Raw genomic sequence first — 20,589 nt, 5'->3', positions numbered from 1 at the left:
TAGGAGTAGATCAGCGCCGGAGTGTTGTGAAGGGATATTGATCAAGTTGACTCCGGTCCGGTTGGTTGATAAAAGTTGGGTGTTGCATCCAAAACGTTTGTGGGCTTAACAGGTTGGAGCTGGAGAAATTTGGAAGGTTATCCATGGATGTTATTGTTCCACGGTTAACACCTGTTAACACCCAAGACATTAGGCAATAATCCGTAATACTTCTCTATCATCTCCACGCCCTTCTTTTCTCTCTGCTAAGCACTTGAATTTAACAACCCGCTTGTTTATCAACTTCACCAGAGCGTTTTCATTTCTTCTGAATCTTGAAGCTACTCAACCTTTCGTCTCCTTTCCCTTGTCGCAATGTCTCGCTCTAGGGGCTTCGTCGTAACGATCCCCTCGATAAACTTCGATCACCTGGGCGGCACTGAAATCAAACTCGACCAGCCTTCCCTCTCGCCCCCTCGTACGTTCGTTATTGGCGAGAAAATATCCGAAGATTACCAAACGATGACCCAGGAGGAATATGAGCGACAACCGGGGCCTCCGTTTGCCGTAATTAAGTTCTCTTGTCACAGCCTTCTAGACCCTACTCAGCAGGGCTTCATGCGGATCTATATGCAGATCCCTCTTGATGGTACCTTTTCTAGCGTTCCAGAAGTCCGAGCCCAGCAGGCTGTAAGCCAGTGCACCCACACGGAGCTTAAAGCGCTTGTATCTCTTGATCGCGAAAACTGCATGGCAGTACCGAAATTGCTTGGCTATGGGGAAGGGTTGCAAGGTGTCGAAGAATTTGTACCTGGTGGTTACATCAACTACGTTGCGTGGGAAGGGGTGCCTGGTGAGCCCGTTGACTACTATACTTTCTGGAAACGCGACTTTGAATACCGCCAGTGACTACGTTCCGCCTTTCCTACTGCCTATGAGTAAGATCATAACCCCTACACGTCCAAAACTTCGAGAACTATCTATACTAATACAACGAAGAGAACTTAGTAGGTGTTCTTGGCAACCTGGACTTACCCCTCCGAGCAAGATTATCTACGATGATGTGACCAAGGTTATGTAGGTAGTTCCGACATTCTATTCAACTAACCAATCTATGAATGCCGATGGCGATGAGTTAATCACTTTTAGGCACATTTCCGGATTCCGAGGAGCCTATCCAATGGACACTGAGCCGTTCTAAGACGAGACCTACGTGTTATGGGGATTGGAAAAGCCATCTGACAGGCTGGATTGGTATACTGATAGCTCGGACTGGACCTGGTGACCAATGTGGATCTCCGTACATCGCTTCTTTGACAGTCGAATGGCCTTTCGCATATGGGATTGTATTCTTGAGTTGTTCATGATACCCAGCTACCCTAGTATGCATGTATCTGTCGCTGAACTAGTGCTTTCAATAAGACAATTGTAGTGCCTTTCCGCTAAAGATAGCCCTTGATACTATGGGAGACTTACAACACCTTAGAATCATTCAGCATAAATGATCAGATGAAATTTCCGAAGCTACTCTTTGACACTCTTTGACAACGTAATATCGTCGTCCTGTAACTCGCAAGTTGCAAGTTTCCCTCAGAAATCCAATCTGATATCAGTATTCAACATGGGTCCTTCATGCATAATGCCCCGACAAAGCTGTAGCCTCGATGCTATCAGCTTCATTAGGAATAAACTCTCGGCTTTAGTTTAATCATCAGCTTTGGCTTGTTCCATAGCACATAACATTCTTGATCCACCCAGTCCTTTTCAGGCTGGTCCAATTCCATATCGAAGTTGAAGACCATGCGAGCAAGAATGATACGCATTTCGACATATGCCAGACTAGACATATATATGAGCAAAAAGCGAATACAGTAGAGACACTAAAAACTTACTTGCGTCCAATGCAGTTCCTAGGACCGAAACTGAACGGTTGCATTGCAATTTTACTGTCATTCGAGAAACGAGGGTCGTCCAAATGCCGCTCTGGGATAAACTGCTCTGCATCGGCAAAGTTGGCAGGGGAGTGACTGGCAGCGAGATGGGAGACGGAAACAACGGTCTATAAAAGGCGTAAGAGGTGCTGTATGCTGTATGGCTTTTTAAGCAAGCTTTGTACTTACCCCGCCTGGAATCCAGTTCCCAGCAATCATATCACCCTGGGCATCAACAATACGAGGTAATCCAACTGCAACGGGTGGATACAATCGAAGAGTCTCAGTGAGGACGGCCACACAATACTCTAGTTTATTGCAGGATTCCAAGGTGATGTCTTCTTCTTTTGCAAATGTTGATCTGATCTCATCTTGAAGCTTTGCCAGAACGCGTGGATTTCTCAGCAGCAGATACGTCACCCCAGAGAGCACAGTTGCAGTGGTCTCGGAGCCGGCGATGATCAACGTACTGCCATTGGTGATCATTTCTGGGATGCTGAATCCTTTCTCGGTATTTCGATACCTCAAAATGTTGCCAAAGAAATCAGGTCTCTCATTAGACTTGGCTATGCGACTCTGGACTTTTTCCTCAGTCAAGGCTAGGTGTGTATTCCTCTGCGAGAGGACATACTTAGGAGTGATGTATGGGAGGATGTATTTCGATCCCGGGAAGCGTCGAGACACATTTGCGTAGGCACCATACTTGAGCGAACTGAAGATAATGGATACCCATTGGTGGTAATCCGAATTCTTGAGACAGTCGAAAGGCTCACCGAAAGCCAGGTCTCCAATAATATCAAAGGTTGTGAAGTTATACCAGGCCACCATGTCCACGGTATTTGTGCCACTATCGATATTCTCATGCAAGCGCTGCATCAAAAGATCAACATAGCCTTTAATTATAGGTTCCTGGCCGCGCAGTGAGCTATCGGAGAATGCGTGCGACAATAGACGTCGAAAGCGGGAATGGTCGGCGTCATTGGAGATGATGATACTGGGAGCTTCTCCAGCGGTTGGTGCATAGAATCGATCATCTTTAGACTTCTGACCATGGCCAACACGTGTGCCATAGATTGACTTCCAGGCCGCGCCGTCTATGAAAGAAAGTTCATCGGGGGCAATGCGAACTACATCGCCGTACTGTTGATGCAATGCTTTCATCTTTTGTGGGAACCGGCCACCTAGGATCATGCGAATATAAGGCAGACGTGTAGCTGCCATAGATTTAGGTCCAGGATATTTGGACAAAGGGTGGAAGTAGACATTATAGGCCAGGAGACCGATGAGGTAAAGTGGGATCTATTTAGAAGTAAGCCCTTAGTTAGCCGAATTCCATCGAAACAACCTGAAAGACCAGCGTATACTTACCAACGTCAGGCTTAGCTTCAGCAAAGCGGGAGCTATATTTGAGAAGTCTTGCATGTTTAAAAGTGCCGAAAGACCAGGAATAACCGCTATGATTAGGGCTGTCAAGCATAAGATTCGAGAATATTCACAACATCCACGACATTTCGAGAGTACTTATACTCCTCCTTTCCTCCTTGCCACTCTCACATGTGTGACATAAAAACTTAATGCACAAAATCTCTGCATTATGATGATCTATGAACTGAGACCCCGCACTCTGCATAGCACGATTCTAGCCCAACAAGAGGCCTGGGAATATGTACATGGCCCAGCTTGGTTTCAATCTAAATAGATATTAGGAGAGACTTGTTGTCCTTTGAATCCGAGAATCTCTTCCCACCCATCCCTTATAAATAAATTAGGACTGGGTATTCACCTAGATGCTTTCAACACACAGTCCAGACATTTTGAATAAGGATCGAATGTTGAAGTCTCATATAATAGACACACCGTCATTGGAGAAGCTAGTGTTCCAAGCTAATGTAGCCAAGCTCATGAAAACCTTCCCTGGGTTGGTCGCGGCCCATGAATAAATCTTGATGTAATGCCCATACAAAGGGTACAAAATCCGTGACATCCATTTCACTCAGCCCATAAATAAGACTAATATGTAATTTAAGCACAGTTAGGTCGTTCTATCACTAATGTATTCTAAGCAACCTTGAAATTAGTATCGAAGTGCGAGAGGCACCTTAAAAATACCATATATAGAGATTGCATAGCACCTCAAAGTAGTATGCTTAATACTTATCAATATTGATACCAAAATACACAAAGTCTATTTGCATATGTATACAAGAGCTATATTTTTTATGAATCTCTTATCCTTTGTATGAGCATGACATAAAAGATTTATGCTTGTACTAGCAATCCATGTATGTATCTTTTTTATGCCGAGAGTAAATATAATTCTGCGCAGGAAATGCAGCATAAAGGCCGTGTTTACTGGGCAATCCGAAGAGCCACAGACTACGATATCCACATTGAACAATAGGCTATGTTAATCGGAGACCTTCTCAAATGGCCAAATTTACTCTGAGAAAGCTGGGCTAACCAGAGACCAAAAGTCTTGTTACTATCATGATAATTACAAATATGTGTGTATGCGTTGTAGTACATGTCGTCTCTATGTGTGCCCTCTGCATCCATGTGGCAATCCATACATTTTCAGTGGGAGACAATCATTTGCACGGAGGACATCTTGCAGCATTTCTAAATCGGTTTGAGGAAACATTTGCGAGCCCCAAGAAATGAATTATATTCCTCTGTGGAGTCGAAGCTTGTCCTTCCCTGGTGAGGAAGCATCTTAAAAAGGCAGTGAGAAAGGCCTGCAGGAATTCCAAGGTTAGCTTATGAATTGAATACTCGAAATAATATAATGGCCTCATTCAAGACTCTGTGTGTTTTGAATCAAGTCCTTAGAATCTTCATTTTCTGTGCTTTTAGTTGGATTTTGACTCACGAATCCAAGATAATGCCATCCTCCTGTTTCAGCTGACCATGGTTTCATATCAGGTAATAACTGACTGTCATTAAGTATGATGTGGGTGAATTGCTCTAAGCTGGGGGGTCCATTTAACAAAATTCTCAGTAAAGCCTGTTCACAGCAATACATGATATTTCCATTAGGAGAAGGAGGAGTGTACAGGCGCAGAACGCAAAAAGTAGTATGATCCGAGTCTTTCATGAGCTACTTGTCGTGATGACATTTTACTGAACACAGAGCCCGACAAGACACTCTGGTAGAAGCATCAATCGCATTCTCCAAGATAATTCGAGGAACCTGTGCGGTATTACCGGTGTCACACTCTCCATCAATAATGAATGCTGCAGGTATTGCTGTTAATGATACCGAAATTTGCTTGGTGAAACGTCTCACGGGCAATTCAAGTTTTTCCCTTTCGAATTATCAAAATACTAATGATCCTCAGGGTCATATAAGGATTACACTAATTATATCAATGTCTATACTACAATAGTCTGAATAATCTCTTCAACAAGGTATAAAAACGTTATGGCATCATTTATGTACAGTCTATCTCTATACCTGATACTGTGTCTGATCTAGACACAGATCCCCATTTTGTTCCAATGTAGTATGACACGGGGTATAAAAAACCGAGAAGCAACCAAAATCAGCCGCAAGGGCTCACACTGTAGCTAGACCCTCATGTTGACGTTTCACCCGCAACCTTTTCTCGGTTTTCATGAACTCCCGAATACCAACAGGGATATTGGAAAACAGGTCATCGTGTTCAGACGGCAGTGTCCAGTTTGTTTCGCTGCCACCGCCATCATCATCCATGCTTCCACTGGCTGCGCGGACTTCCGCCCGAGGTGCCCAGCGCATGTCCCGTGTTCCTTTCTCAGGCCCACCTTTAGCTTTAGCCATTGTGATCCTGGATGCCCAGTCTTCCATCTCATCCCGGAAGTCATCCCAGACACAGTGAACGCAGCCACTCATGCAGCAGTTGTCCGGTTCCTCGGGTTGGGGAGGAATGGGGACTCCGTTTATAGTTTTCCACATTGACTCTGGAGGAGCTTCACCAGGATTGTAGCGCGAGGTTCGGCCTGGACCGGTGAGAGGGCTGCCAAAAACGATCGCCATTCTTTCTTGGGGCGATTGCGGTGCGACAGTAGATGCCGGCGTCGGTTTGGCCTCGGGCCGAGTGGGTGTCGGGCGTGATGTCGGTGCACCACCAGCGTATGGCGAGTTCGATTTCAATATCAATGAATAGTATCCTGACAGAGGGTAGGCCTGAAGAGGCTCTGCAGTTTCCTCTAGGGAAGCTGGGGTATTGGGTTGGTCGGATTGGCTGTGTCCGTTCATGCGCCGGGGAGTCGGAACCAGCACATATTGTCGATATGAAGCGAATGAAGGATCCGTTCCAACAGGGAAAGAGCGGATTTGAGACACGGAGCTCCGCAGCCAGTGTCTTGTACCCGTCAAGAGACACTCCATAGTGTGAGTTGGAGAAAGACAAGAATGTTCGTGCATTGACGAAGGGAAATTAGGTCATAATGCAAACACTGCAAACAATTCACGATTGTTTATCTTTCTGAGGTCATCATCTGCGCGCCGGGCCAGACGAACACCCCACGCAGCAATGGATTCCTTAGCAAAAAAGCGAAAAACCAACGAGACTACAGGCATTCCTGTAGCGCCAGAGATTCCTCAAAATGAAGCCCATCGGTCGAGACGGCCCTCCTTCCAGTCTCCAACGAGGGCCAGTCTTGCACGATCACATCCCGATTTATTAGAGCGCGCAATTAGCAGATCTCCTGTCCGACGACCAGCAAGCAGAGACAGTGGGCAACAAGATCCTCGAAAATTTGGATTACGCGATCGCAAAGCACTCCGACCTTCGCTCAATGCCTCCGCAAGTCCCCTCACTCGACCTCGAGGCTCTGAAGCGCCCGAAAGTTCCCCCAGCAGGCGCTCAAGTGGCGTTCAAGCGTTCTCAAAACCCCCGCGCAGGATTTCAAGGAGGATTTTCCCAGGAGATTTAGTATTTGGATCCCCAATGCCACAGCCAAAGAATCCCGAATCAAATACCCCCGAGCGTCAATTGGCATTGGAATTGGGTAGCGCCACAAGAGAAGCATATATGGATATGGATCCGGACTCCGGTTTCATGGATGAAGATATCCTCGAACCCGATCTTCCCCCCACGCCCACACAATTAGGTCTAGAAAAGGCCCCAGATCGACCCAGGGGAATGTTGAGTAGCAGCCCCAGTAGGCGACAGGAGAAACGAGCGAAACGAAGAACTATCAATGCTTTGTACGAAAGCCCACTTAAGGCAGTGAACTTCCAATCCCCTCCGCTGGAGGACCTGGAGACAGCTTCAGACTTGGGTGAAGTTTCAGCAGCTGTTCGCGAGAAACGCAATTCGCGCGAGAAGAGCGCTGCAGATCTGCGACGGCTGAGAAGCGAAGTTGAAAAACTGGAACAATGGGCACACAAAATCGAGTCTAATCCTGACTCGGACGGCGACACGAGAGGACTCGACGAATTTCTGTAGGTTCCACAAGCAAACTCGGCTTGGATACTGCTGACAATCTCTAGGTCTTTACTCACATCCGAAGAGGCGAATCGTACAAGTCTCCCAGTACCAAAAACAGCCCCTAAATCGGTATCATCCCTCCTCGCCACTCTACTCCCGTTCTCCGCCAATATCCCTCGCCCAAAACGGAAATTATCATCGCTGCCGACGAATCCATTTGCCCTGCAAGAAGCCTCTCAATCACTGCCATACCTAACAGCCTTCGCGCCCTTGACCCTCAAAACCCGTACAACTCGGTCATCACGTAGGGAGGAGCTGTTCGAAACACACACACTGACCTTTTCTCCTCCATCTCCGTTCCCAGCAAGTCTATATCATGTGACTGTTGTCTATGAGACGAACCTCGAGACCCAGTCTTTGATTTCTCTGTCAGTGCCTGCTGGCAGTGACAGCAAGAAAAGAAAAGTCCCCGAAGCTCTCCGTCGATGGATCAATACTCGCTTAGAGAACCCTCTTTTGAAACTTGACGTGGCAACTCTATGCTGGGGAATAAACCGTTACTGGGAATCTGCAATTACTCGCGCTCGTTTGTGGGCACACATTGACCATGAGTATGGCCCTCGGGTCTCTCAGGGTAGAAAGGATACTGCCTCGGAAAGCAAGAACGGCCTCATCAGACTTTCTGAACTGCGACGACTGGTCCCGCATTTAGATCGGAGCGCGATGGTCATCAGCCCTAAATCCCCTGACTCCAGTCTCCGAGTGCTTTTGTCAAATACTTTGGTGTTGGATGAATGGACCGGAGAGCCTCAGCTGCGGCCTGAGATTAGCGTGTCGATCCCCGGGGTAGATAAGAAGATCGATCAGGAGGCCAAGAAGCTTTTCCATGCGTTGCTACGTGAGGATGGCGCTTTGGTCACGCGAGGTATCGAGGGTGGTATACATGTTGATGCGGTGGTAAGGGCGACTGAAGGTGCTCTTGGTGCTTTGTTCGGTGGTCTTTGATTTTTTTTTTGGTATTCCGGTGCGATTGTCAGCGTCAGGTGTTGGAGTGATCTCAAGATACCCGAGCAGAGCTCACGTGTTCCTCTAAAGTATGAGATAATGAATTTTCTGTCTTATAAACGAGCTGAATTAGCTATGTAATCAGTCACTGATTGTATTGCGGCACGTTCATAGATGCAGTAATTGATTGACATGCTATAATTCCCATCCGAATAGGCATCTAGGAAACTTAAATCGATATCGAAGCTACAAAGTATATAGTGAAATCAACTACAAGGGTTCAATGTTCTTCTCGCCGGAAGCTCAAGATACAACGCCTAGACAACCACAAAATTATGAGATGTACAGGCACAAAGCCGAGATTGAGAGAATTGGGCAGTTTTGAATTTCGAGAGATCTTCCGAGTTCTTTCTTTTAGAGACAAAAAGGAGTAAAAGTTGGGGAGGGAGAGAGGGAATCAAGGAAGAGGCGTAACGCCATGCCACAGTACACTAATCCCCGATTCGAAAACCGACCCGATCATCATCATCAGCACGAGGAGGGAATTAACACATTTATTTCTTGGCATTGGCCTCATCATCAGCCTTGGTCTTGGCACGCTTCTCGCGCATACCCTTGTAGCGGGCCTCAGCGCGGGCGTCACGGAGACGACGGTAGGCAGCCTCCTCGCCCTTGGGGAGGGAGTCGCGCTTGACCTCGGTAACGGCCTCAGCAGCGGTGGGGTTGGTGATGGGGAAGGTGGCCTCAACACGGGTGGCGATGCCGTCACGCTTGCCCTCAGCGACGGTGGCCTTGACGGCCTTGACGTCCTCAGCGGAGGAGTCAAGCTTCTTGAACTGACCGCTCTTGCGGGGGAAGAGGATCAGGCGAGCCTTGTAGTCCTGGAGACGGGCGACATTGGCAACCAGAGACTCCTTAGAGTAGTTGGTGCGGCGGTGGTCAACGGAGATACCGACGGTGGGAGCAAGCTTCTTGGGGATACCAGCTTCCTATAAAGCGCAAAAAGAAACATGAGTCAGCAAGTTGTTTCTCCGTAACACCTCCACCTTCGACGCGGCTCATTTTACCTTCAGCTCAGCGAGGGTGAAACCACGACCGGCACGGACACGGCGGTTGTACTTGATGGTGGGGCATCGGACAACGGGACGCAGCTTGTCGACCGGACGGGGAGCAACAGCAGCCGCCTTAGCGATGCGGGCCTCACGACGACGGTGCTTCCGGCCGGGCTGTGCGATTCATGTTAGTCGGCCAAATTCATATCCTGCAAAGAGAAAAATTTCCTCGATTCCAAGTCGCTTGCGATATCGTTCGGAATAAGAGAATTCTCTGGTCGGGGGGAGGGATGTTGGATAGTCGTACCTGGTCGAAGTGCACACGGACACGACGCTGCCAGTCCTTGTGGAAGTCTATTCAAGAATTCGTTAATCACTGTTCCTTCAACGTCTGGTCTCCCCAAGCCTCTCTGTCCGTTTGAAGCGACACATAGAGTTGCAAAAGCGACGGGTCACTCACGGTTCTTCTGAATCTGGTTGTTGTGCTTGATCGCCTATATATCCCACACACAATCGGTCAGTCAACCATTTCTTTCGTTCTTTTCGAGGCGTATTTCAATCCATCGATTTCTCTCAATCGCACAAGTCGAATCCTTCATTGTATCTCTCAAGCAGGGATAGGGAACGCACCATGGTGACGGATGGGGATCGAGCCGGGTGGTGGTCGTCGAGGGTTGCTGGTCAAATCCTCTTCACGGCAGAAAATGAAGTTCCCATTTTTCGTGTGGCCGCCCGCTGACTGGCACACCGCCTCGCTTAGCGAGCCCTAACCAAGCCGAATTCGGTAATCTGCCAGAGCTATTTTTTATTTTTTATTTTTCATTTCTATGCTTGTCTGCGACGATATCAAGCATGGAATTATTCAATGAGATCATGCTTGAACTTCAGTATATTGTTTCAATGTTGTAATTCGATTTTGGTCTCTGAAGACTCTATACCTATTGTACAATGGTTGTACCGTCCCAAATTCATATCCCCAAATTCCCGTCTATAGCTACCCTAAGCCATAATTCCCATACCGAAAAGACAATTGAATAACGCCACATGTGAAGGGCCATGGATCACTGTCGCATGGCCACCCAAATTCCCCCTCCCCCCCAAAAAAAAAAAAAAACAGTTCGCTACTTGGAAACACCATATTTGGCATGTCTTCATCATTCGTGAGGTTCCCATAATCGTAACAAGCAAAGCAACGCTAGGCCATGAATCATATCAAAGTCAGTGGCACGAGTTCTTCAAGTAGCCACGGGATATGGACTCAAGCATTGATGCCCAGGCCAATACCATTCGTAGTCCTGGACTTCTTCGTGGCAGCAACGTTCGCGTCACTGCCTGCCTTGCGCTTGCCAGCACGAGATCGATCCACACCAGGTTTCTGTACCTGTCCAAACAACTTTGTCTGGAGCAGTGTGCTGCTCTTGGGGACAGTGGAGCGCATGTGCTGCGGGGAGGTCCGAGCTTCCTCTGCAGCCTCGGAGGCTGAAAGGGATACGGTGCTGTCGCTATCATAGTGATCCTCTCTTGGGTGCCCAGCTGGAGTGATGTACTGGTTCTTCGAGTGGTTCGGGGTGACGGGGACAGAGGTTGCAGAGTGACTACCATAAGCGTGCGTCTGGTTGGTGAGTTTATCGGCATAGAGAAGAGCGGCGAGACCATCTGCGTGTTCACCATGACAGAGATTGTGTATATCATTCTGAGTGCCCGGTGACATGCTGCCGTAGTTGAAGATCTGAGAAAAGTGCTTGCGATTGTCACCAATGCGGCGCTTCAGCATAAGGTTCTGCTCCTCGAGGTCTATAGACCGACTGGTAGCTTCATCAATGGCACGCTTCGCCTTTCGAAGTCTTCGGTCTAGAACGGTATTGAGTTCTTCTAATTCCTGCGAGCGTTGAACAGCCGAAAGATAATCAAAGTTTAAGGCAGACTGGGACTGGTTGGGCGTAATGGGATCTGCAGGGTGCGAGCGACTGCGGTACTCGGCGCTCTGAATAATTTCGACTTCGCGCTTGGCGAGCTGATGCTCCACCTCGGCACGCTTGACAGCTTCATTGCTTGCGAAAGAGACCAAGCTGTTCTGCAGTTTGAAGTGCAGCGCAGACATGCGCGACTCTCGGGCTACGGTTAAAAGTTCCTTGGCAATAGTGCGCAGTTGTGTTTCGCTGGCGTTGTCGATATCCTCCATGGTGGGCAGGTTCTCAGAGGCCCCGTAGGCATCGCACAACGACTTATCCAGATCAGTGGGCTTCACCAACAAAGGGCTCAAGGAGCGCGAGTGTGAGCGAGAACGAAGCGGGGCCCCTGGGATCTGAGATGAGGGTGGAGGGGTCATATCGGATGACGACAATGGTGGAGGTGAGAGGAACTTCTTATCCGACTGGGACGATGGGCGCTTAGCCATGACGCTGAGCTCCGGCGATGGGGACAGAGTGACCCGGTGGGCTGGAGTCGAGGGCACGATCTCCGCAGGTGCACCCAGGGAACTTTGGGAGTTGAAGTTTTGAGACATGATGGACGTGTGGTTATAAGTGAGCTGACACAATAGTATATCACTTCGATAAGACCACGAGGGTTTAGCCGTGGGGAGACGGGTCCTCACACTAATTTCTTATCAGCCTCTTTATCGTAGAACAGATCATGGACGAACAAAGGAATTATCTACATACCGAAGACAGATAACTATCAGTCAGGACTTGGGTTCGGTCGATCACACAGATGCTCAGACCAGGTATGTTGTCTCAGGAACCAACAGAAGATGGGGGATCTGGGGGTGGAGCAAGGGGAATTTCAATTTCGAGCTAAGACGACAATGACTCGGAGAACTTGAAGAAGAATGAAAGAAGGGAGAATAATGGAGTTGAGTGAGACCTTAAGAGGAAGAGGTTAACTCCAGCGTTATTGGGAGGGGCTGGGAGGCTGGGAACGGGAGAGTCTCAAGGTACCCGCTTTGGGTTAGTCCATCTCCCAGCCCCGATCAATTATCTAAGAATATAGGCCAATCAGAGGTGAGTATACAGTTCGGCCAAGCCTATTTAGGTTAGATTGGCGATCACGGGACGCTCAGGGCAAGTAAACACCCGCGACCGGGCAAGCGCTGGGGGTTGGGTAGGCAACCGATAAGCATCAAGATCTGTACGGAGTATATGTATATATGATATCATGGAGATGTTTTGATCTTGATGCTTTGTCTATCGGAGGCTTGAGATGTTCTGGGAGAAATTTCGGGTTCTTGCATAACATTAGAAGATAAAACAACCCAAGTATTACAACTCTTCGAACCGATGAAACTTGAGATTGCATATAACAATCAATTACACCGTAGCTAGTTAGAAGAAAGCACCATGTTATGTCAGAGAAATCAGACAAGAAGACGCAAGGGCATCTCTTAGCAGTTGGTACCAGCTCTTCGGTGGCAAAAGTAAGGGTCTGGTCTTTGTAATCTCTACTAATATCTGCTACCAAATGAATATTGAGTATCGGAAGAGCATTATGCCCAAAATATAATTGTTTAAGCATGAAGTTGCGCTGGAGAACTATTTGTTTGTAGGTGACAGCTCTTTGATATATATCCGACACCATAGGCCACGGGTCAAATAACCGCCAAATTACAATGAATCCATGGTATTCCATACTTGAAGAATAGATCTGGATATGATTGTAGCAATGCATGACTTAGAATGATGCATATTTGTTTTATATCTGCTTAGTACCAAATATTTCATGGATCGGGACTAAATCGGTCGATGCCTGAGGCGACGATCGCGGGATTGTGAGACCTTAGAAATGTAAACAATCCGCTTCGTCCGAAAGGTTTCTAAACCTCTAGTTCTTTATTCCTTTGCGTCCAAGACAACGATTTTGATAGGACTGAAACTGCTACTGCGACTTTTCCCCACCCTCCACATTCTTTGTCCCGCTTCTTATCGTCGGGCACGAGCGTCCGAATTTCTAAACGTGCGACTCTCTCCCTGACCAAGGACCATCATCAATAGCTAGAACGCCAATATGGAAGGACAGTCTAAAGCATCAACACGCCCTGCGAGTGGTATACCACGTCCTGCAAGTGGTATTCCACGACTTACTTCAAGATTGCCTTTACCCACGACAACTGCATCAAAATCGATCAAACCGTCACCTTCCCGAGACAGACTACGAGCGGATCCCGGCCTGGACGAAAAAAGATTGCGAAGACCATCTTACAATACACTCGTGAAAAAACCGTCCTCGCACCATTTGTCACCTCCCAAGCCGCAGGTCGATCCAACCCCGGCCCTCAAGCAAGACCATACCCAAGGCGGGGAAGACGATGCACATGTTCCAGAGGAGACAAGCTCGATTGCTGGGGATGATGACATTGTTTCAATCGAATCGGCCCAAGAAACACGCGGTCGCCGTGGAGTACGCCCATCGTTGTCCGAGCGTACACTTGAAACGCTAGCGCAAATTCCACCATCACCAGCTTCTGTGGGAAGGCAGTCTAGCTTTTTCAATGGTAGTAGCCCGGTACGATCTCGATCTCGTGCCCCGTCCAATGTGTCCAATGTCTCGAGATCGCCATCGGGGGCCTCATTTTGCGCGCCGCCCAGCAACGAGCTATATATACAGCCTGTTTCGAAGCTGCGTTTTCCCTCGAAGGCTCCTGCGTCGACTGCTGGATCTCTTTCTCCAGTCCGCGGCTTGGAGGACAGTGTGAGCCCCTCAAGATTGAAGCGCCCGTCACCCAGACAAGGTATTGCACCGGGAGACAGTATCCAGACGGACGTCAGTTCACCGCTTAAGAGGGAAAGACCGATTGGGAACAGGGATGCACCAAAACCCTCGCTTGTCCGTCCATCATCCAGCAAATCCTCCACAAAGCCTGCTAAGTCAGACATGGGTCCTCCAGAAAGACCCCTGCAAGTGAAGAAAACGAGAAAACCAAAAACAGAGCAGGTGTCGACCTTACGCTCTTCCTCGACGGCTTCCAGATATGTGTCTGCTTCTTCCAACATGCCTGATGACTTGTCTCCAGAGCAAGAGGCAGAACTTGAAGCTAGAAAAGTCTCTAAATCATCCAGTACGCTGCGTGAAACTATAGCAAAGGCAAAGGCAGCTCGCAAAGCGATGGCGGCAGGAGAAAAAAAGGAAAGCCCAAAAAAGCCAGTCTATCAGGCTCCGCCTATCGATGCGCCTATCGATTCCTGGGTGGGCGGCGACGATGATGATCCTTTCAGCCAACTGCCCAAGGGGTCTAACTCTTTGGTGATCCGAAAGCGCGTACAGACAGCGCGCGCGACCGGCCAGTTGAACATCGCGGCGTTTTGTTTAAAAGAGATTCCAAATGAAGTGCTGACGATGTACGACTACGACCCAGATAACTCTGCGAACTGGTTCGAAAATGTTGATCTTGTCAAATTTAATGCCGCAGACAATGAGCTGGAACAGATCTCAGATGCCACCTTCCCTGATATCAACCCCGAGGAGTTTGATCCCGATAGCGATGATCGAGGACTTCAATTTGGGGGCCTCGAAGCATTGGACCTCCATGGCAATATACTCAAATCACTCCCGATTGGTCTCCGACGTCTGCAAAACTTACGCACTCTCAACCTGTCAAATAATTCTTTGACCATGGCCAATATCGAGACAATCGCAGAGATAAAGTCTCTGACAGATTTAAAACTTGCGAACAATGAATTGCAAGGGGAACTAAGTGCGGTCATTGGTCGTCTTCCTAACTTGGAGTTTTTGGATCTGCGTGGCAATACTCTCACTAAGCTCCCAAAAGAGCTTGTTGGGTTGAGTTCTCTGAGAACATTGGACGTCAGCGAGAACAAATTCACTTCCTTGCCGTTCGAGGTCCTCAGCAAACTTCCCCTGAGAACGATCAATGCGCAGAAGAACAGGCTGGAAGGCACTTTGATACCGGCATCAGTGAACAAGTTAGAGAAATTGCAGTCCCTAAACATCGCCAATAATGCTGTGGTGGTCTTCTCAGCCAACGACACACTTGAACTTCCTAATTTACATACTCTCCTGGTCGGTGTCAATCGCATCACGCGTCTTCCATGTATGACTTCCTGGCAGTCACTATTAACGCTGTCAGCCGAAGAAAACAAAATTACAGAGCTTCCGCAAGGGTTTGAGGAGCTCAAGAGCCTCAAGAAGGCCGATTTCACAGGAAATGCCCTCACGCGCTTGGATGAGAAAATTGGATTGATGCAAAACCTTTCCTCTTTGCGGGTTTCCAATAACCCACTTCGTGAGCGCAGGCTGCTGAGAATGGACACCGACGATATCAAACGAGACTTGCGGAGCCGCTGTGAGCCTGATCCTCAGGACACAGATGATGAGGGCTCAGTGGCCACGCAATTCACTCTAGCGCCCGAGAATCCCGTGCTCGATGGCAGCTGGCAGATTAAATCTGGTGGAACTCTTGACAAGTCTTATGCTGAAATAACCGACCTTACGGTGGAACAACTGGAGATGCTTCCGTCGCTAGACATTCGATGCCTCTATCTACAGCACAATGAGCTGAGCTGTTTCCCAGCCCCCGCAATTGAAATGCTCGCACAGTGCCTGGTCGAGCTTGACCTCTCACATAACCCCCTGAGTGGTGCTAACTTCTTGTCTTCTCCGCTTGAGTTGCCAAAGCTTCAGTCGCTGACTTTGAATGCGGCTAGCTTGACGTCATGGGAGCCTCTCTTGTCCAAATTAATAGCCCCATCTTTGACATTCTTGGATGTATCTCACAATCGTTTGAGGGGACCACTCCCCCGTCTGAGACAGACTTACCCAGAGCTCAAGACCCTTGTGGCCTCTGACAACCAAATCACTAGCCTAGAATTTGAAGCCGTAAAAGGGTTGCAGGTCTTGGAGCTAAGTAACAATGACCTTGATTCGCTTCCTCCGAAGATTGGCCTGCTTGCTGCTGGACGCTCTCCTCAGAATTGGGGCAATGGATCGGCACTGAGACGTTTTGAGGTGGCTGGTAATCGATTCCGAGTACCTCGCTGGCAAGTAGTTGCCAAAGGAACCGATGCGGTTTTGCAATTCTTGAGAGAGCGGATTCCCATTGGTGACCTGCCGGAATGGGAGCAGGAACACGAAGCTCCCGAAGAGTTCTAAGACATGGGATCTAGTTGGAGATCATGATTTAGAAAGGCTTGTATAATATTACCATGTTTGTTTCTATGTACATATACATAATATCGCTGTCCATGCTTTTCTCGGGCTTTTATCATCCCATCATCAGCTTCCTTGAGGCTTTGTGATGGATATTCACATTCAGCTTTTTACAATTGACTTGCTGACCTCGTCAATAACCTTGAGCCACGTGTTCGACCATGTAGTGAACTTGTCGGCAGGTGCATCATCCTTAGCATCTGCAGCGCCCCAGGGTGATGCGACCAGCTCCACCGCTTGTGTGGCACACTTTCTCGTCTTCTGTAGATACTGGGCAGAGGTTTCAAAATTGGCCTCGTACAACGCGCCAGCTGCCTCGTCGACATCGTCCGGGATAGCTTGCAGATTCAGCATCAAGGAATCCAGCTTCTTGACACCCGACGAAGAAGCCAACGGTGCATTTCCGGCGTTCTTCAGCCGGTTGTTGATGATAGCTGGGTAAACCTGGGCAATAGGCTTGAGGAAACGGAGGGTAGATTTCTTGTGTTCCTGGAGGGCAGCGGTCTCTTCTTCGTCATCCTCATCATCATCCTCGTCCTTATCATCTCCGGCCTTCTCCTCATCGCTGAGAATATCATCCAAGAAACCATCGTCCTCTTCTTCCGGATCCCAGTCCTCGATTTCCTCTACCGCGTCGCGAACCAGGTCCCTCCACTGCTCAACGCGGCGCATAACAAACCCAACAACCCCTTTATTCGCAACATCGGTCGTGGAATCACACGCATCCCAGACACGGCCCGTAGCGAGCATCACAGCATCCTTCTCGGATTTCGTCACGCCGCTCTCCTTCCCTGTATCCTTCTTCTCCTGGTCTTTCTTCTCTCCAACGAGCTTGATCTCCCGAACCAGCGCCGAAAATTCCGTCAGAGTCGTCTTGACAAGTACCAGGACCTCGGAGTGAAACGCCTTGGTGTATTGCGCCGGTGTGACGAGAAGGGATGCGGTCACGAGCGACGGCAGCACGGATTCATTGAGCTCTCGGAGCACGGTGCTGACAGCGGAATGCGTGAAGGGCGAGGTAATAGCCAGCAGGGAGAGTTTTGTGACGTGTGCTTTGAGCGCGCTCGAGGAGGCCGCTAGTAGGGGCAGGGCTTCGGCATCTTTTGCGGCTTCAGTTGCGGCTGTTGGGAGCGTGGTAAGGGCTGTTTGGAATTGGCTGATGAGGGTTAAGGTTGTGCCGAGGATGCCGGATAGTTGTTTGGACATCGTGAGGGTCGTGGGCTGGCCAAGGGTGGATTGAAGAAGAGTGTAGTAGAGAAAAAATTCGGGCGATAATTATCGCGGGGCTGATTAGGGCTCTGCGGGGTCACCTGTGGTTTCTATGTCAAAGCTACGGAGTAAGTCGGGGTGACGGCGAAAAGACCACGTTTGCGCTTGGCTCTTGGAACACGGCAACACTATCGCCATTGTACGTGGTCTTTCGAGGGGAAATCGTGGTCATTTCACCCAGCGCTCGCGTTAGAGCATTGAATATAACACTAGCCAAGCTAGGTTTAGCGCCCTTACAGGAGTAAGTATTCATCATACATCAACGCCCTCGGCGCGTACATTATGGATAAAAGATATAAAGGCAGTCTAAGTCCTCGTTCAGATATCATCCCTAAATATCTTTAACCCTATACTTGATTATCTATAATAACTGTAGAGAGCGGTCGAATCGGTCTTAACCTGGTCTTCTTCTAGTCCCCGTCGCGGTGCTCAAAGATAGTAATCTTTTTGTTAATATTATCAAGATATTTGCCTCGGCATCCTTTAACGAGCTCTTTTAGAATGTTTAGATAAAGTTCCCGTTTTGAACGGTTCCGGAGGCTTGTCTATTATATGGCGCCTCGTGAAATTGAGGGAAAGATACCGGTTTTCATGCGGAGACGAGGGATATTCTGGAATGTAATGAAGATCTATCTGTGGTTACTTTGAGGGCATGTGGAGTCTGTCAAATTCTCCGGAAGATGTATAGTTGTTATCATTTCTTGAGCGTGGAATGTCGTTATCCCTAACCAAGGCGCGCTGTATTCAGAGTTCACTCTACATACAAGCTGTTAGGGTCGTTTATACCGTGATACTTAGTTCGTTGATAGCATTGCTGCTCCCCTCAATTTTTGGAGCACTACATCTTATCAAGGAGATATGGTATAACGAAAGGGCGTAGGACGGAGTAGAGAGCCCCATCCGTTCATGATGTTACTTCCATCTTTCTTCTAATTCGGAGCGGCTCGAGCTTAAGATCTCAGATATAAAAGCAAGCTGTATGGCAGCATTAGCATGTAATAATCAGTTACAGGCCAAGAATAGAAGGAACCAATAACTTTATGACGCTTCCAGTTCTAGTTACGTGCAAATGCCAAGATATCGAGCATTTCACTATCTTAACTAGAAGTTTTAGATAGACCTAATAATTAGTATCGCTTATATATACTGCGACTTTAAGTAGTAGGATAATTAAAAGACTAAGGATTTACTAGTAGGCTTACTAAAACAGCTAGCTAGGTAGTATTAGCCTCTCCTAAATAGTGTTAAAGAGCTCTATAAGTACTATAAAGCTAGAATACAACTATTAGCTGAAGAAATTTCCAAAGTCCTCCTAATCGTAGTAGCGATATTTTTAAAACTCTTTATTATTATTAATATACTTAACGAATGCCAGGCATTAGACCGGCAGCATTTTATATTAGAGCTTTTTAACCTTCAGATACAATATAATGTAAATATCTTTGCGACATCGCGATTCATATCAGAAATTATTGATCAATTCAAAGACACCTTATCCTTAGAGATCCGTGCGACCAGTAAGGACGTTGGGATGTACCTGGAAAGCCATGTGAGACAACTACGACCTTGTGTATAATTGGCGCTCGCCCTCTAACCGCCGAATTATCACTCTGGCAAGATCGTCTATTATCTACCAAGGTTCCTCCGCACGGCCGGGTAGCCTACCTGATAACAGCATGTGCAACGGGTATGGCAGTTGGTGTACAAACGGGCTTAAAAAGTCTGCCAGAGGGCTAGGATCTCCGTTTCATGGTCCGGGTTGCGTTATTTAGTCAGCGCTTTCCGAGAATATTAAACTCGCACTTTCAGCGTCTTTGCTTCCTTCACTCTTCCTACTACTCCTCCTTAATTCTATTCTCATCTTCACCATGGCTTCTCCTCAAGATCCCCCGTCAGACGCGTGTGAAATACTCACGATCTCCGCAAAGAACTTTACGGAGCACGCGAGTTTTGCCGAGTCTGTCAAGGGCATTATCTGCGAGGCTAAGCACTATCAGCTATTAACCGTGACCGACGTTCCTCTCGGGTGGGAGGACTTCCTATGGGAGGCTGACGAAGACCTGCCGGCAAATAGGAAGACCTACGATCCTATCACAGGTCTACTACGTGTTTCCATCATGCCTACCAATGGTCACGATGTAGCAAGCGGATGGTTATCACGGGCAATGGTGCGGTGGACTCGTGCGGGGCTTACGATTCCTCAAGAAGAGGACATTCTGTATACTATGTCTGATGCGAGTAAGTTACTATGATGGATCTCACGTTAACCGAGCTAATTTTAAGTAGGCATTGACTTCAAATACGGCGTATATCGAGGCTGGAGAAAGCAACCTGACGCCGCCTTCCGTATAGTAGGACTTAATTTGCCTACGCTTGTCGTGGAAGTTGGCTGGTCTGAGGGGTATCCTGATCTCCTTGATGATATGAACAAGCTGCTTGTTGGAGGAAATGGCGATATTCGAGCCGTTATCATCATCAAGTTCACTCAACAAGGCGTCAACGTTTCAGGCTTCCTCGAGGTATACCGACTCAACTCGCAAGGCATACCTTACCTCGCGCAAGACGAAACCGTCTTCCCCACTCCCCAAGGGCAAGCGGCCGCTCAGCAGCAAGTACGCGTTACACGAAGCGAGCTTTTTGGGAAGTTCCTCGTTCCAGCCATGACGGGCGCAGATATTCTCCCCCTCGATGTCGATTGGCTCCGTAGCATTTGCCGCTCCCAAATCGCACTGATGGGACTGGTTCCTGTCTAACGGCCTTTTCTTGTCTACACTTGCT

General features: G+C 48.1%; 9 protein-coding genes across 9 annotated transcripts; 4 read left to right on the top strand and 5 right to left on the bottom strand.

Annotated features, from left to right (window-relative positions):
* Nucleotides 1–354: 354 nt before the first annotated feature.
* On the top strand, nt 355–888 carry LCP9604111_8342 (uncharacterized protein; the record flags this gene model as incomplete). Its single annotated transcript, XM_039076475.1, has 1 exon — nt 355–888. The coding sequence occupies one exon, from the start codon at nt 355–357 to the stop codon at nt 886–888; it is 534 nt and encodes a 177-aa protein (XP_038925727.1).
* A 770-nt stretch (nt 889–1,658) lies between these two features.
* On the bottom strand, nt 1,659–3,332 carry LCP9604111_8341 (cytochrome P450; the record flags this gene model as incomplete). Its single annotated transcript, XM_039076474.1, has 4 exons — nt 1,659–1,818; nt 1,872–2,038; nt 2,100–3,209; nt 3,279–3,332. 4 exons carry the CDS (start codon nt 3,330–3,332, stop codon nt 1,659–1,661), a joined length of 1,491 nt encoding a protein of 496 aa, XP_038925726.1.
* Nucleotides 3,333–5,466: 2,134 nt separating this feature from the next.
* Nucleotides 5,467–6,279, bottom strand: LCP9604111_8340 (oxidoreductase-like domain-containing protein; the record flags this gene model as incomplete). The annotated part of the gene is made up of 1 exon (XM_039076473.1): nt 5,467–6,279. One exon carries the CDS (start codon nt 6,277–6,279, stop codon nt 5,467–5,469), a length of 813 nt encoding a protein of 270 aa, XP_038925725.1.
* A 145-nt stretch (nt 6,280–6,424) lies between these two features.
* Nucleotides 6,425–8,329, top strand: LCP9604111_8339 (uncharacterized protein; the record flags this gene model as incomplete). The annotated part of the gene is made up of 2 exons (XM_039076471.1): nt 6,425–7,338; nt 7,387–8,329. 2 exons carry the CDS (start codon nt 6,425–6,427, stop codon nt 8,327–8,329), a joined length of 1,857 nt encoding a protein of 618 aa, XP_038925724.1.
* Nucleotides 8,330–8,883: 554 nt separating this feature from the next.
* LCP9604111_8338 (60S ribosomal protein eL13) lies at nt 8,884–10,014 on the bottom strand (the record flags this gene model as incomplete). The annotated part of the gene is made up of 5 exons (XM_039076470.1): nt 8,884–9,318; nt 9,397–9,555; nt 9,689–9,735; nt 9,842–9,875; nt 10,012–10,014. The coding sequence occupies 5 exons, from the start codon at nt 10,012–10,014 to the stop codon at nt 8,884–8,886; spliced, it is 678 nt and encodes a 225-aa protein (XP_038925723.1).
* A 625-nt stretch (nt 10,015–10,639) lies between these two features.
* Nucleotides 10,640–13,047, bottom strand: LCP9604111_8337 (uncharacterized protein; the record flags this gene model as incomplete). Its single annotated transcript, XM_039076469.1, has 3 exons — nt 10,640–11,978; nt 12,045–12,057; nt 13,011–13,047. The coding sequence occupies 3 exons, from the start codon at nt 13,045–13,047 to the stop codon at nt 10,640–10,642; spliced, it is 1,389 nt and encodes a 462-aa protein (XP_038925722.1).
* A 336-nt stretch (nt 13,048–13,383) lies between these two features.
* Nucleotides 13,384–16,485, top strand: LCP9604111_8336 (uncharacterized protein; the record flags this gene model as incomplete). The annotated part of the gene is made up of 1 exon (XM_039076468.1): nt 13,384–16,485. One exon carries the CDS (start codon nt 13,384–13,386, stop codon nt 16,483–16,485), a length of 3,102 nt encoding a protein of 1,033 aa, XP_038925721.1.
* Nucleotides 16,486–16,644: 159 nt separating this feature from the next.
* Nucleotides 16,645–17,748, bottom strand: LCP9604111_8335 (uncharacterized protein; the record flags this gene model as incomplete). Its single annotated transcript, XM_039076467.1, has 1 exon — nt 16,645–17,748. One exon carries the CDS (start codon nt 17,746–17,748, stop codon nt 16,645–16,647), a length of 1,104 nt encoding a protein of 367 aa, XP_038925720.1.
* Nucleotides 17,749–19,679: 1,931 nt separating this feature from the next.
* On the top strand, nt 19,680–20,564 carry LCP9604111_8334 (uncharacterized protein; the record flags this gene model as incomplete). Its single annotated transcript, XM_039076466.1, has 2 exons — nt 19,680–20,049; nt 20,098–20,564. 2 exons carry the CDS (start codon nt 19,680–19,682, stop codon nt 20,562–20,564), a joined length of 837 nt encoding a protein of 278 aa, XP_038925719.1.
* Between the last annotated feature and the right edge of the window lie 25 nt (nt 20,565–20,589).

The sequence above is a fragment of the Penicillium roqueforti genome, assembly GCF_015533775.1.
Source record: "Penicillium roqueforti strain LCP96 04111 chromosome Unknown scaffold_31, whole genome shotgun sequence".
NCBI lineage: Eukaryota > Fungi > Ascomycota > Eurotiomycetes > Eurotiales > Aspergillaceae > Penicillium > Penicillium roqueforti.
Note: the sequence above shows the minus strand (reverse complement) of the source record. Positions and strands in the feature narration are given on the sequence as shown.